Genomic DNA, 16,667 nt, shown 5'->3' on the forward strand with positions numbered 1-16,667 from the left:
AGCTGCACAAAGGCAAAACAAAAAACCCTATGGAAACTAGAAGGGGATTAGGAAACTGTAAAAAAAAAAAAAATGTGAACAAAATAATGAAGAAAGGTCCCATGTACTATGAGGGAAGGTATCAGATAAGAAAAAAATCTTGGGCTGAGGAGATCCGGCAAGAATACGACCGCTCTGCTCTACAGAAGAAAAAAAAATGTTGATTTCAAGTGAGTGAATTGGGCGACTGTGGGAATATCTCCCACACATGCACATCATAGTTCTGCCAAAGGCTTCTGAAGATTCTGGAATGCTGGGTAGTGTCTGTGCCAGGCTCTTATCAGATGATGTCCCCCATATGTGGTAAGTGATGTCCTCCTTATCCTCTTGAATCAGGTTAAGGGAGGATTGTAAGCCAGTTGAGTAGTTTGACTGAAATACCCTTGGTGATTTATTGTGTTACGTTTTAGCCAGAACTGATGCTAGGAAAAATACTATGTATTTAAAAGGCAACATGCTATTTTTTTTTCTTAATGTTTGGTTGAACATAGGATAGTACTCGGAGTGATCTTAAAAACAGACACTTGAACAATTTATTTAATTATTTCTGTATTCGTTACTGCTGCTTATTAATAGCAGTAAAAACTGGAATACAATAGGAAATAAGTCGCAACTGTTATTGTTCAGCCGTGCTTTAACTATACAGTACAGAACATCTTTAATGGATGCTTTCATGGTTCTTCCCTTTTTGAAGATTTCAGATACAGAACTCGAAGAAGTTGTGAAAATAGGCCAAGCAAGTGAGATTGCACGCCAAACAGCTGAGGAATCAGGAATTACCAATTCTGCATCCAGCACTCTATTGTCTGAATATAGCATGACCAACAGCAGCATTGCCCTTCGAACCCCTAAAACTCCAGTAGCACAGGACAGGATATTGCAGGTAAGATGACCAGCACACATGCAAGAGAGAGATGTTTCCTGTGTATGAAAGGTACTGTTGGGTTTGTAATGCATTGTTCTTAGTCACCACAGCATGCAAGAGAATTAGACAGCAATCAGGTCTAGGGTTTTTGTCACATAACTTTTTCTCACTGCCCACCAGGTGTTAAACCCTTTATCGCTTGAACATCCCATCAAACACTGCACAGGTCTCATTTGTTCACTTGCCCCATGATCTAGTAACTTCCCATTGGCCAGTGGGTTTCTAGCTTGTCTCTGGGCAGGTAACTGCCTAAAAACTATTGATGGTTTCTGGAGACCCTGCAACTGCGGAACAATTTGGGAGGGTGTCACACAGCTTCCAAATAGTCACTTACAGACCACATAACTAAAATACTGGAATCATCAAGCGATTCATTTATTTGGGTCAGTAATACAGTTCTAACAAAGTATATTATTAAAAGAAGATACAGTGGACATCAAAAAGAGATTAAAATTGCAACTATAGGAAAGAGAGTGGATTCTTACAATAAACACTAAAACATTTAACAATGACTTTCTTACTACAGGTTACTTCTAAAGCGCTACCAGGCATATGCAGCATTGTACAGGTACACTTAAGAGAGAGTCCCTTTTCTAGTGAGCTTATAGCCTAATCAAGGCAACCATGCATATCAACAAGAGTTCTAGGAGAATGTATTTGTAGAAAAATGGTCAAGATGTAAAAGCAACTTCAAAAAGATGAGGGGTTAGTATTCAGCAGGAATTATCCGAGTAGGAACAGCTCTTACCTGGATAGGTCCGACCGATTGGGTCCATACCTGGATTTTCAGGGACATTAAATGAATAATGCTGAATATCTGGCTAGATTGCTTTGGCACTATCCAGGTAGTTCTGGGGCAATATGGAGGCAGAGCTTGGAGTAAGTTAGTGGCCTTATTCAGTCTGCTAACAGGGTAACTATCCAGGTGACGGTCTGATGATTGCCGGTACCTGGATAAGTGTTAATGGTTTCTTTAACCCAAGTATTAAATCCCAGTATCCATGTGTGGTTCAGCACTGAATATTATGGTATAAAAAGCTCATGGTGGCTGAGGTTTAAGAAAATGCTATGGGCTGGGGGTTTTTTTTTTTTTTTTTAAACATTTCAAAGTGAATTCCAAGAATACTCTTGATACAGAAAAAAAAATTGAAGACAATCACATTGTACTTATAAACTAACAATAAGCTAAGTACAAAAGGTAAACTTCTTATATAGGATAATTGTTTTGCCTCAAATTTAAAGCCCACAAAAAAAAGGGAAGAGAAAGCAAGGTACAATTCAAGGCAATAAAGACACATAGTGGAAAAGACAAGGAAGCAAACATCAGGCTTATTTAAACTACGCTACGGAGTAGATGTTACTGGCCTAGGAAACGAAAGACGAGGAGAGACAACACATTTAGAGTCCAAAAAAGTGGTCAGATGACCCGGATCAAAGAAAACATATTTCACTGAGTTTAACTTTATAACATATTTGCAAGGAACATTTAGCCAGAAAAGTGCTCCCAACTGTTGTACTTTAGGTCTCAGTTTCAGGAGTTGCTAATGTTGCTTATGTGTTGACCTTGCCACAGTGGGAAAAACTCTAACCTTATAATTCAAAAATAAATCTGAGTAGCCAGTCTCGGTCTGGATCCAATACCAAAGTTACTATCAAAGTTGCAGATTTCATACCAAAAGTTTCATCCTCCATAGTTTGAGTCACATTCAACTGATCAAAGGAAACTTCAGACTCTGTGGCAATAGGTTGAGAAGAATCTTTCTTAACAAAAGATGGAACAGAATAAATCTTTGCAACAGGAGGAAAAGATTGCTCAGCAATTTTTAAAACTTCTTACAAATAACGTTTAAAAGTTATATGAGGAGCAACTGATGGTATTTTGGAAAATTTATAAACCTCGGCGTTTTTCTTCTGAGTGTATTTTCCAAATTTTCTAACTTGTTATAAATTAAAGTATTGTCCTTCATAAGACAAGACTGTTTGATAAACTTTATCTGCTAGTTCCACTTTTTTCTCAAGAGCAGAAATGCCCTGTTCTGTATTTTTCAATCGAGCCAAGTACTGATCTAGCCGAGAAGATAAAGCAGAAAATTTAGTAGAAAATGAGTTCTCCAATCTCACCAAAGCAACCCAAATCAAATCCATTGTAATACTTTCAGGCTTGGTAGGTAGAACCAGCTTAGTAGTGTTTCCTGTAATGTAGAATCCATCTGTGGTGGATCAACTCCTCCCTCGAGGCCACCAGCTGAAACGCCATCAACACTTTGAGCCTCTCGACTGCAGATTCTCTCCACGGTCAGTCCCCAAAATGGGATCCATCCCCAGTCCTTCCGGAGAGGTCAAGGTCCCACTTACTGCTTCTCTTTGCACCGGTGTCAATGGTGGTAAATGTAGCTCAGCCTAGTGACATCCGCTTCAAACAGACAGGGTGGTTCACCTCCTCCTTTTGCCCCAATTGGCAGTGAAGCAACATTCCTTGATTCCTGTCCCAATGAGAGGAAGCAATCCATTGGATAGGCTGTAAGGGCAGCAGGCACTATGGGGTAAGTGCATTGCTTGCCCCGGCGCTTTGGCATTCAAGGATTTAGGAAGACACTATTAACAAGAAAAAAGCACTAGGTCCTTCCGGCAGCCATCTTGCCCCCTTCTCTATGGGTTGAAAATTAACGTGAGTTTTTAATTTGGATTTGAATATGGCCACAGGGGGAACATGACATATTGATTCAGGAAGTTTATTGCAGGCAAATGGTATAACAGAGACAGAGTTAGCAGTGGAGGAGAAGAGCACAAATAAACATGATTTGGCCATATAAACAGAGTTCATAAATAAGAATGTAGGGAGAGAGAAGAGAAATGAAGAGCTGCAGAGTGAATTTATTTGTAAGTGAGCAATAGAAGCATATTGGGAGCCAATGAAAGATTGAGGGAGAAGGGGTTACATAGTCCTAATGACTGCTAAAGGAAGAGGCATGAAGGAGTAGACTAGTTAGAGCAGTGGGATGAGGACCAGTGAAGCCAGGATTCAAATTCCTCCTTTTGACCTTGAGTAAGTTACTTTCTCCGAGGATAAGCAGGCTGCTTGTTCTCACTGATGGGTGACGTCCACGGCAGCCCCAGGTCCGGAAAATCTTCCTAGCAACAAAGCTTGCTAAAGCCTTCAAGCGCTCAGGTGCGCGGCCATCTTCCCGCCCAATGCACGAGAGTCCCGCTTCAGTCTTCTTTTATCCGCGGTCAAGAGCGGCTGTTTTACGGCGGTTCTGTTGCCTTAGGAGAAGAAGAGCCTTCGCTTAGCCGGCTTTTCGACGATTTTCTTCGTTCGCGTTCGTGTACAGCTCGGGTTTGAGCTATTCTGTTGTTTAAAAAAAAAAGTTTCCTTTATTTCTTAGTTTTTCCCTTCTATAAGTTTCCTTTCGTGTGCGTGTGCAGCCTTTTTGGTCGCCCATATGGGTTTTCCCCCTTTTTTGTGCCCTACTTTTGGTACCATCGCGAGTTTTGATTTCGCCGCCGCTATTTTTCCATCAATGACATCGAGGATCGCCAGCGGCTTCAAGAAGTGCACTCGGTGCAACCGGGCAATCTCAGGCACCGACCCTCACGCGTGGTGTATCCAATGCCTTGGGGCTGAACATCGCCCTGACACGTGTAAATTGTGTCTTAGCCTTAAAAAGTGGACACAAACGTCGAGACAAGCTCAGCAGGAATGTCTGTTTCGAGCTTTGCCCGGTACGTCGGCAGCGATACCGAGGTTGGTGGCAGTGTCGATGTCGGCACGGGAGAGTGCATCAACTTCAGGAGCGCAGGTAATGGCTGTCCAGAGACCCTTGCACGCTGGCAGCAGTGAGCCATCGAGTGGGTCTCCACCTGCCTCGAGGGCTCCTGCAGTACAGGCCCATCGGGACAGACCTCTTTTGGACCCAACCCCGAGGAGGCGTGTGGATTCCACGTCCTCCTCGTCGGTAACGAGGGGTACCGGTGACGTGCCTCAAGCGAAGGCAAAGAAGCACCGTCATCGGTCCCCTTCTCGTCACGGTACCGAGAGCTCCGGGGCGTCGAGGGATTCGGCACCCGTAAAGTGTCAACGCCGGGAGGACCACTCACCCTCCATTCAGGAGGCGTCGATGCGCCAGTCTCCGGATAGCCCGGTACCGCCTCTTCGTCCTCGACAGATTCTGATTTAGACTGTGGGATCGGTGCAGGAGTCATTCTCGACAGACACTGTTGAAGAGCGCCTCCGAGCCATTCTTCCAGGGCTCCTGGAAGGGCTGCTGTGACCGTCTGTTCCGGTACCGGGGGTGCTTGTGCCTACGGTATCATTGATAGATGCGGCGGCTGGCTCCCCGCCTGTGGTGAGGCCTTCGACGTAGGTGCCACTTACGGCCTCGGCTGCCACCCAAGTTGTCTCTCCGTCGACATTGATGGAGGGAGCATCATTGCCGCCGGCACGGGAGGCAACTTCTTGGCATCACCATCGAGGACATAGCTCCTCGGCATCGAGACAGGCTCAGCTTCGGACTGCAGTCAGAGAACTCCTATCCAATACCGAAGGAGAGGCCTCGTCGGAGGCAGAGGAAGACCCAAGATATTTCTCTTCTGAGGAGTCTTGTGGCCTTCCCTCTGACCCTACTCCTTCGCCAGAGAGAAAGCTTTCTCCCCCTGAGAGTTTGTCTTTCTCGTCCTTTGTGCGGGAAATGTCTATGGCCATTCCCTTCCCGGTGGTAACTGAGGATGAGCCCAGGGCCGAGATGTTCGAGGTCCTAGACTATCCTTCGCCACCTAAGGAGTCATCCACTGTTCCTTTACATAATGTCCTCAAACAGACATTATTAAGGAACTGGATGAAACCATTATCTAACCCCACCATTCCTAAGAAGGTTGAGTCCCATTATCGGAATCACGGGGACCCGGAGTTGATGAGGACCCAGTTGCCTCATGACTCTGGGGTTGTGGATTCCTCTCTCAAGAGAGCCAAAAGTACGAGAGATTTCGCCTCGGCGCTCCCGGGATGGGAAGCTTGGACTTTGGACTTTTGGGAGGAAGGCCTACCAGTCCTCTATGCTTATCTCCAAAATTCAGTCTTACCAGCTCTACACGAGCATTCATTTGCGTAATAATGTGAAGCAACTGGCGGCCTTGGTCAATCAGCTCCCTTCGGAGCAGGCCAAGCCTTTTCAGGAGGTAGTCAGGCAGCTGAAGGCGTGTTGTAAATTCCTGTCCAGGGGTACTTACGACTCTTTTGATGTGGCATCCAGAGCCGCTGCTCAGGGTATAGTGATGCGCAGACTCTCATGGCTGCATGCCTCTGATCTCGACAATCGAGTCCAGCAGCGGCTTGCTGATGTTCCTTGCCGGGGGGGATAATATTTTCGGCGAGAAAGTCGAGCAGGTGGTAGAGCAGCTCCACCAGCGGGAAACCGCATTCGACAAACTCTCCCTCCGGGCGCCTTCAGCATCTACCTCATCAGGTAGACGTTTTTACGGGGGAAGGAGGAATGCTCCCTATGCTTACAATAAGCGTAGGTACAATCCACCTTCCCGCCAGCCTGCTCAGGCTCAACCCCAGCGCACTCGTTCACGTCAACAGCGTGCGCCTCGACAGGCCCCTGCAGCTCCCCAGCAAAAGCAAGGGACAGGCTTTTGACTGGCTCCAGGCGAGCATAGCCACAATAAAAGTATCCGTGCCTTACGATCTACCGGTCGGGGGGAGGTTGAAATTTTTTCACCAAAGGTGTACATAAGTAATGGCACACTGGGAAAAGACCAAGGGTCCTTCGAGCCCAGCATCCTGTCCAAGACAGCGGCCAATCCAGGCCAAGGGCACCTGGCAAGGTGGCCTCTTGTAACCTCCGAACAGTGGGTTCTTCAAATAGTCTGGCGGGGATACTCCCTCAATTTGATCTCCAAACCTCCAAATTGCCCACCAGGAGCTCTGTCCTTCAGCTTCCCACACTGGCAGGTACTTGCAGAGGAACTCTCTGCTCTTCTCAGCGCCAATGCGGTCAAGCCTGTGTCACCGGGGCAAGAAAGGCTGGGATTCTATTCCAGGTACTTCCTTGTGCAAAAGAAAACCGGGGGGATGCGTCCCATCCTAGACTTAAGGGCCCTGAACAAATATCTGATTCGAGAAAAGTTCAGGATGCTTTCCCTGGGCACCCTTCTTCCCATGATTCAGGAAAACAACTGGCTATGCTCCCTGGACTTAAAGGATGCTTATACACACATCCTGATACTTCCGGCTCACAGGCAATATCTTCGATTCCGTCTGGGAACACAGCACTATCAGTATTGTGTGCTGCCCTTTGGGCTCGCCTCTGCGCCCCGGGTGTTTACCAAATGCCTGGCAGTTGTTGCAGCGTCGCTACGCAGGCTTGGAGTGCATGTGCTCCCTTATCTCGATGATTAGCTGGTGAAGAACACCTCAGAGGCAGGAGCTCTTCAGTCCATGCAGATGACTATTCAACTCCGGGAGCTACTAGGGTTTGTCATAAATTACCCAAAGTCCCACCTTCTTCCAGTTCAGAGACTAGAGTTCATAGGAGCCCTGCTGCACTTGCAGATGGCTCATGCCTACCTCCCCGAAGCGAGGGCAGACAATCTTCTGTCGCTGGTTTCCTTGGCGAGAGCGTCTCAGCAGATCACAGCTTGGCAGATGTTGAGACTCCTGGGCCATATGGCCTCCACAGTTCATGTGACTCCCATGGCCCGTCTTCACATGAGATCAGCTCAGTGAACTCTAGCTTCCCAGTGGTATCAAGCTGCTTGGGGATCTAGAGGGTGCAATCCAGTTGTCTACCGCTTTCCGCAATTCTCTGATATGGTGGACAGTTCGATCCAATTTGACCTTGGGATGACCCTTCCAAATGCCTCAGCCTCAAAAAGTGCTGACGACGGATGCATCTCTTCTGGGGTAGGGAGCTCATGTAGATGGGCTCCACACTCAGGGGGCTTGGTCCCTTCAGGAGTTAGGTCTTCAGATCAATCTCCTGGAGTTGCGAGCGATCTGGAACGCTCTAAAGGCTTTCAGAGATCGGCTGTCCAATCAAATTATCCAAATTCAGACAGACAACCAGGTTGCCATGTACTTCGTCAACAAGCAGGGGGGCACCGGATCTCGCCCCTTGTCGGGAAGCCGTCCAGATGTGGCTTTGGGCTCGCCGTCACGGCATGTTGCTCCAGGCCACGTATCTGGCAGGCGTAAACAACAGTCTGGCCGACAGGTTGAGCAGAATAATGCAACCTCATGAATGGTCGCTCAACAGGGCTGTTGTCCGCAAGATCTTCTGAGCGTGGGGCACCCCCTCGGTGGATCTTTTTGCCACTCAATCACAAGGTCCCTCAGTTCTGTTCCAGACTTCACGCCCATGACAGACTAGCGTCCGATGCCTTTCTCCTTCATTGGGGAACAGGCCTGCTGTACGCGTATCCTCCCATACCTCTAGTAGGGAAGACTTTGCTGAAACTCAGGCAAGACCGCGGAACCATTATTCTGATTACTCCATTCTGGCCGCGTCAGATTTGGTTGCCTCTTCTTCTGGAGTTATCCTCCGAAGAACCATGGAGATTGGACTGTTTTCCAACCCTCAGAACGAGGGGACGCTTCTGCATCCCAGCCTCCAGTCTCTGGCTCTCACGGCCTGGATGTTGAGAGCGTAGATTTCACCTCCTCGGGTTTTTCTGAGGGTGTCTCCCGAATTTTGCTTGCTTCCAGAAAAGATTCCACGAAAAAGTGTTATTCTTTTAAATGGAGGAGGTTTGCCGTCTGGTGTGATAGCAAGGCCCAAGATCCTCGTTCTTGTCCTACACAAACGCTGCTTGAATACCTTCTGCACTTGTCAGAGTCTGGTCTTAAGACCAACTCCGTAAGGGTTCAACTTAGTGCTATTAGTGCTTATTATCGTGTGGAGGGTAAGCCTATCTCTGGACAGCCTTTAGTTGTTTGATTCATGAGAGGTTTGCTTTTGTCAAAGCCCCCTGTCAAACCTCCACCAGTGTCATGGGACCTCAACGTCGTTCTCACCCAGCTGATGAAAGCTCCTTTTGAGACACTGAATTCCTGCCATCTGAAGTACTTGACCTGGAAGGTCATTTTCTTGGTGGCTGTTACTTCAGCTCGTAGAGTCAGTGAGCTTCAAGCCTTGGTAGCCCATGCTCCCTATACTAAATTTCATCATAACAGAGTAGTCCTCCGCACTCACCCTAAGTTCCTGCCGAAGGTGGTGTCGGAGTTCCATCTGAACGAGTCAATTGTCTTGCCAACATTTTTCCCCGACCTCATACCTGCCCTGGTGAGGACAAGGTGCATACCTTGGACTGTAAGAGAGCATTGGCCTTTTACGTGGAGCGGACAAAGCCCTACAGACAGTCCACCCAGTTATTTGTTTCATTTGATCCCAACAGGATGGGGGTTGCCATTGGAAAACGCACAATCTCCAATTGGCTAGCAGATTGCATTTCCTTCACTTATGCCCAAGCCGGGCTGACCTTGGAGGGCCATGTCACGGCTCATAATGTTAGAGCCATGGCTGCGTCAGTGGCTCACTTAAAGTCAGCTTCCATTGAAGAGATTTGCAAGGCTGCGACGTGGTCATCAGTCCACACATTCACATCTCACTACTACCTTCAGCAAGATACCCGACGCGACAGTTGGTTTGGGCAGTCGGTGTTACAGAATCTGTTTGGGGTTTAGAATCCAACTCCACCCTCCTAGGCCCATTTCTGTTCTGTTCTGTTCCAGGCTGCAGTCTCACTTAGTTATATTTGTTTTCAGGTCAATCTCAGTTATGTCCTCGCTGTTGTGAGGCCCAATTGACCACTGTTCATTGTTTTGAGTGATCCTGGGTGCTAGGAGTACCCCATGCGTGGTGATCTCCAGCCTGCTTGTCATCAGAGAAAATGAAGATACTTAACCTGTAGCAGGTATTCTCCGAGGACAGCAGGCTGGACATCACCACAACCCTCCCTCCTCCCCTTAGGAGTTGTTCTGTTCTAGTTTGCTTGTTATATAACTGAGGGAAGCGCGCTGGTGTCGCGGGCGGGAAGTCACTCGCGCATGCGCGGTGCGTTGTCCCTACGCCCGTCGCGCTATTTCTAGAACTTTTTTTGTTAATTTCCGGTGCTCCTGGGCCGTCACGGACGACGACACATGCGTGGTGATGTCCAGCCTGCTGTCCTCGGAGAATACCTGCTACAGGTAAGTATCTTCATTATCTCGTGGATTGGTGATGTCATTTAAGGGTAGGGAAAAAAGTAAAAAAAAAAAAAAAACCCAAAGATCTCTTTTATGCTTCCTATCATGGTAAACAAAAACACATGTGGAACCTTCTGTGCTGAGTTTCATGCAGTACCACCTTAGTTTTCTTTCTTCTGCAAAACCCATTGTTTGCATTTTTCTATGAATACAGTGAATAAAATTTGTATTGTGCTTAAAGACTGTTTTCTGAGGCAGGACCATTTTCATCTTTTTTTCACTATAAAAAAAAAAAAAAAAAAAAACCCCATCTGAATAGGTTTTTCATTGTTTTATACTTTTTATTTTTGTTGTTGCAACCACGATCTGCATTGATATCAGTGCATTGAGCAACATAACACAATTTTAAATATCAAATAATTTGAATTTGTACTGGCAATCTTCTTTAAAAAATTGAGTAAAACTGAAAACATCTCCATAACTCAACATTTTTCAGCTGGCATATCATGGTCGAGAGCTGTAAGGGAATGGGGTTTGCAGGAATCCCGCTGGAATCCCCTGCAGGGTTCCCATGGGGATGGAGATAGTTCCTAGGGGTTTCCTGTGGGAGCCTCTCAGTGACCCACCTACCTACCCAGGGTCCTCCAAGACATCCAAGTACTGCCTCCTCCTCCTCACTTCAATAACTCAGTGCAGCCCTGCACTTGCTCTCTGCCTAGGCTGATGCAGCAAGCTCACACTGATTGGGCCAATAGCATCAGAGGTCACCTGATCTACTGTTGCAAGCATGTGGCGACCTCCACATACAGCTGGCCCATGCATATTTTATTTTTATTTATTTATGCATTTATACTCTACATTTTCCAGTCAAGTTGTCGGTTCAATGTGGCCTACAGTTTAATACAGTTTGGCATGTACCATTTTCATTAGGAGTTGGCGCGTGTCAGAGATTCAATTTCAGTTAGTGCTCGGGTTTTGTGGTGAGAGGTATTGCTGATTAGTTACATATGTCAGTGTGAACCTTGCTGCATCAGCCCGGGCAGAGAGCAAGTGTGGCTGTGCTCGATTATTGAAGCGAGGACTCTGAGGACTTGCTGCACAGTTACAGTTAACCATGGTTTGCCATCATAGTGGTAAGTGTGAAAATAATGCATTGTTCAATGGACTTTTCCCTTTGGACAGATTCCTGAGGGAAAAGTCCATTGAACATTATTAATTTTTTTTTTTTGGTAGGGAGGGGGGGGGGGGGGTTGCCGGGTTTTTGAAGCCTGGATTGGCTGCTGTCAGAGACAGGATGCTGGGCTTGATGGACCCTTGGTCTTTCCCAGTATGGCGGTGCTTATGTACGATCGGCACCAATGCTGAGCACATAAATAGACTATTCCTTGATAAATCCTTTCAAAAAAGTTTAACAATATAAAGTCAGATTTTTGAACAGGTCAAAATTAGATGAAAACTGTGAACAAACTCTGTGAGTTTGCTTGTCAAGTTTCAGACAAGATTGTTTTGCATGAGTCTTCACTTTCATGTACCCTCTGTAATTAAAAAAAAATTGAGAAAATCAAACATGCAAACATAAACTTATGCAAAAAAAAAAAAATCAAAATGCTGCAGAACTTATGTCCAGTTCTTAAATGTGGTCATTGGAGAACAGACAAGCATGCTTGTACAATAATTTTTCTGGGGATTTTGTTTCCCTCCTTCAACTTGCAGGAAATTAAACCTTGGCTCTGACAAAATATGTGCTACTTGAAAACTGGTGAAGCAAATGGACCTGCAGGCTTCTTGCACTTTGTTTTATATTTTTTAAAATTTCACATATAAACGTATAAGAGAAATAAAGCAAACAAACATTGTCTTAGCAAATGCAATGCCAGGATTCCATCATGTGGAACTAATACATCATTTCTTCATTTTACACTCACTTTACTGCAATCCCCTATATTTTCATACCTCCAGATCTGAGTTTCATTCTGCTCAAATACTTTTGCCTATATTTTGCTCTGCTTTTTGAAAATCTGACTCTTGAAGCTTGAAACAAATCAGCTGAATTCTGGGAAAATTACAAATACAGTAGAATGCCGATTATCCGAACACCAATTATCTGGAGCCGGCATCACACCCCCAATCTCTTTTTCTCACAGATAGTTGAAAAATTTAAATTGTTCACCAGAAGGATGCAGAACCGTCCGGAGGTGGATAGAAAGACGCCCCCACGAAGCTCCACTGTATCTTGAACGCCTGCGTGCGATGCGTCGTCATATATACTTGCAAGCGCATCAGTATGTGGCTCATACTTCTCAGCGGAGCTTCGCGGGGCTTTCTTTCTATCCAGCTCCAGATGGTTCCGTATCCTTCTGGTGAGCAATTTTAATATTCCAAAGTTTTCTCCAAGTATCCAGATTTATGATTATCCAGACCACCCCCCTGCAGAGGATAGTCTGGATAATTGGCGTTTTACTGCATATTAAAAGACATGGAAAACACGACAAAATCCTGCTCTGTATAATGAGGGGCCAATGTTCAGCATGGCTTCTATAGCATGATGAGTGGTCTAAGAGACAGTTAAGTAGCACTTCGACAGACAGTACTGCTGAATATTGGTTTTGACCACTGCTTTAGTCTCAGTGGTGTGCCTTGACAATTTTTGCACCTTGTAACTGAACTGTGAGATGAAAAAGGTTGAAAATCACTGCCCTGATGACCATAACATAAAACACCCTGAGCAGGAAGGTACATAAAATAAGTAGGAGTTTTGGAGCTACAGTCCGGTACAAATCATGCTATAGTACTGAAGTATTTTTCAGATGCTTTGCTCTTATATCAGCCAAAACAATGTGTACGTTCAGAAAGTACTAAGCAACGGTGTGTCCCGATTTGTAAATTTGCAGATACTCATAAGGAAGGTTTATTTGTTGCAGGAGTGATTCTGTTTATTTGAGATTATGTTCTGATAGATCAAATTTTAAGAAACTGTCCCCTCACGAAATGAAATTGTACAATGTGATACTTTCCAGCAACCTTCTCAGGAGTAGCCCCCACACTCCGGAATTCACTTCCAGGGAGACTATGTCTAATTTGAGACTACCTCTATTTCAGGAAGCCGATAAAAGCCTGGCTGTTCTCCCATGCCTTTAGTACATAGGATGACTGACTGTACACCCATTCTGCACCTGGACTAGCTTGCTACACACACTTTAATGTAGACCAGTTCCTTATATCTTGATTAACAGTACAAAGAGCTTACCTTTAGTTTAGGCACCCATTTATTTATTCCAACTGACTCTGTACCACGCATTTTGTCCCCATCTATATGTCTGCATTTCTCCCCTCAGCTATATGGTAAGCTGTATTGTAGAAAAGCATTAGTATTATCGCAATGTTATTTGAATGTTCTAATTGTGTACTTATTAGATATTCATTCACTATTATGTTCACATCATATTATATTTCTGTTATTTGAATTTTAATGCAGTTAAATGTATATATTTTTGATCATGTTTCATAGTCCTATTATTAGGTTTCAGTTTGCTGTTTTCAAGTTTTCCTCTTTCATTGTATTTATGTTTATACTTGTTCGTTTTACTATTATTCTGTTAAAATTGTAAGTTTGATTTTAAACTGTACCTACTGTATACCACCTTGGGTGAATCTCTTCGTAAAGGCGGTTAATAAATCCCAATAAATAAATTATCTTGCCTCAAATTTAAAGTCCACAATAACTTGTACCTTTTAATAGAGTGGAACCAATGATAGAAACGGGACTTCTGAAATAGCAACACTATCAAGTACTATTAAGTCTTAGGGTGTTGTTTGGAGCTTTGAGGTTCCTTTTTTTCAATATTAAGTTATCTAGAACCTCTGTGGGTCGTACGATATTTTAACAGTTTACTACTCCTGCAGAATATAACTAAGAAAAACAAGAGAGTTACTTGAAGTGAATAAAAATAAAGAACAGATGTAAGGTTCAAGGCATGATGGATATAATGTTTCTCTAGGTTCAACATTCATTAAAACATAGTTTTTGTAACTGTCCAGCCAGTCTCAACTTCACAGGTTTAGTAGCAATTCCAACAAAACATACAAAATAATATTAAGCCCTAAATAAAGTAATAAAACAATGAGAATGATAAGCAATCTAGGAAACGTTCCAAGAGATAGAAAAGAAACTGTTATTCATTCTTATAAATCATTGTTGCATATTTTGGATAGTGTGGAGGCTTTAGGCCTAAAGGGGAAAGGAGAGCATTTATTTGGGAAGAAGGCATATTTAGAGGATAAGAAAACTATTTCATAGTATCCCTCCAGACCAGCACAGTAGGGTTATGCACTCTGACCAGCAGATGGAGACTGAGAACCACCAACTCTTCAGAACACCTATAACTGTACTGTGCCAGTCCCCTGAGAGTCAGTAGTTCTCAGTCTCTAGCAGGTGGTGGTTTGTGTTTAACCTATGCAGTCCCGGTTTGAGAGTCTTTAAATTTTTTTTTTTTAATCAAATTTCTTTATTGTATTTTGACATATTAAATACATCCATTCTTAACTGCAGACGTGAACATATAAACATCTTGATACCCTCCTCTTCCATAACAAAGTTCGCTAAACCAGCTATAACATCCCCTCTCCCACTCCTCCCCCCCTCCCCGCCTCCCCACTTAAGGTGATGATGTAAAAGAGTCTTTCATCTGTTCATATGGTTGCCAAATTTGTTGAAACCTGTGTAAGTGACCTTTTCTCAGTGCTGTCAGTTTCGAAATCCGGTACAAGTAATCAAGTTTAATTTTTACAGCTTGCATTTGTGGCATCTCTATCTGCTTCCAAGCCCTTGCTACTGTCAATTTACATAGTAACATAGTTTAGCTGCTGCGAAGATCTGAATAGCCATTTTATGTTGATGTGTCTTACATTTTCCTGGGTGGAAATGCAGTAGGCAATATTCTGCCCAGTTGTTACTTGGTATACCATTTTCCGGATATGTGCCCCAAATCTCTGTATTTTGGGGCATTCCCACCATATGTGCATAAATGAGTGGAGGAGTGGCCTAGTGGTTAGGGTGGTGGACTTTGGTCCTGGGGAACTGAGGAACTGAGTTCAGTTCCCACTTCAGGCACAGGCAGCTCCTTGTGACTCTGGGCAAGTCACTTATCACTCCATTGCCCCATGTAAGCCACATTGAGCCTGCCATGAGTGGGAAAGTGTGGGGTACAAATGTAAAAAAAAAAAGTGCCTCTTATGCCGCATTCTCTCCAGCAGTTCGCTGATACCTTGGGATATATCTTTTGTAACCTATCTGGTGTATAATACTACCAGTACCATATTTTATATCCATTCTCAACCACTGGCTGGGTGATGGAGGCCCTCAACAAGTATCTATATCCCCTTACCCAGCTTTCCCTCGTGAATGTTTGGTGGAGTACCTCCTCCCAGCGTCTGATGTAGCGGTCCTGAGGGGTGGAGAGTTTTAATAGTGCCCCATATAATTGCCCTCTCCAGTTCTGTTTCCGCAAGTTCCAACTCCTCCCCCGCCCGTAGAGTCTTTAATTTTGATTGTTGTTAGTTCCCTCTCAGTGCTGCTGGCGCCGTCTGTCCGCTGGAGGTCCTCGGAGGTCTCTTTAGCCCCATGGGTGCTAAACCCATTCGGCTGGGTTCCTCCCTCCTCCCCCACATTCCCTTTGGGAGTCTTTGGTCAGCATTTGCCTCAGCTGTTCTTCTCTTCTTCGGTGCAGACAGCCAACTTTGAGAGCAGTGGGGTCTGCCACTACAGCTTTAAAAAAAAAAAAAAAACCTGAAGTAAAGAAATCAGAGTGCTAATTTCAGGCTCCCAAAATTTTTTTTACTTGTTGCCTTCCCCTTGTAGTGTGCTTATTGTGAGTCACGCTTCATTGTCGGTGGGGGGAAGGTTCCCTTGAGCGGCAGTAGTGTCTGCATGGCTTTACTGGACCATAACGAGTTCTAACAGGCAGAAGAAGTATGTTGCTTGTTCACGCCAGGGAATCCTTGAGGATTGCAGCTGCAAATATTGTGTATGCCGGGTATGTTGTTCTTCGGCATCCCAAATTCAGGCTGAGCATCAGGGGTTCCTAGGAGACTCTCTTCTGAGGTTGGGGACGCAGTTACTGTCGTGGCTGCAGTTTCAGTGGGAACCACCGCCATCCTGTCCCTCAGTGAAGCAGCGAACAGCTCCCATAACTGGATTTGATGGTTCCCCAATGTGGGCCCGGCAGTGGTCAGGAGCTCTCCAGGGGCTTGGTAGTTCTTGCTATGTACAAGGTCTTTTGCATGTGCAAGGCTGGGGTGTCGGCTTCTTCAGCCCATGGGAACTGTGTGGACGGTCACCTTCTCCTTCTTCCAAGCGTCCGTTCAAGGTGGCCCGTTCCATGGTGCGGCTGTATCCCATCCTGCATCTCGATGGGGAGTTGCTCCGGCCTCCAGTGGTGGATGCTGTAGTGTCAGTGGTCACTAAGAAGAATACTGTGCCAGTGGATGATGGTATGGCTGTGAGAGATTCGCAATATCATC

At 45.1% G+C, this 16,667-nt stretch overlaps 1 protein-coding gene across 1 annotated transcript in view; it reads left to right on the forward strand.

Annotated features, from left to right (window-relative positions):
- Window positions 1-16,667, forward strand: part of CDC5L (cell division cycle 5 like) — a 253,851-nt gene that overhangs the window by 122,489 nt on the left and 114,695 nt on the right. The window contains exon 8 of the mRNA XM_030198760.1: window positions 734-922. Coding sequence (XP_030054620.1) covers window positions 734-922 — 189 coding nt within the window. The remainder of the gene's footprint in view (window positions 1-733; window positions 923-16,667) is intronic.

This window comes from Microcaecilia unicolor, chromosome 3 (assembly GCF_901765095.1).
Source record: "Microcaecilia unicolor chromosome 3, aMicUni1.1, whole genome shotgun sequence".
Lineage (NCBI taxonomy): Eukaryota > Metazoa > Chordata > Amphibia > Gymnophiona > Siphonopidae > Microcaecilia > Microcaecilia unicolor.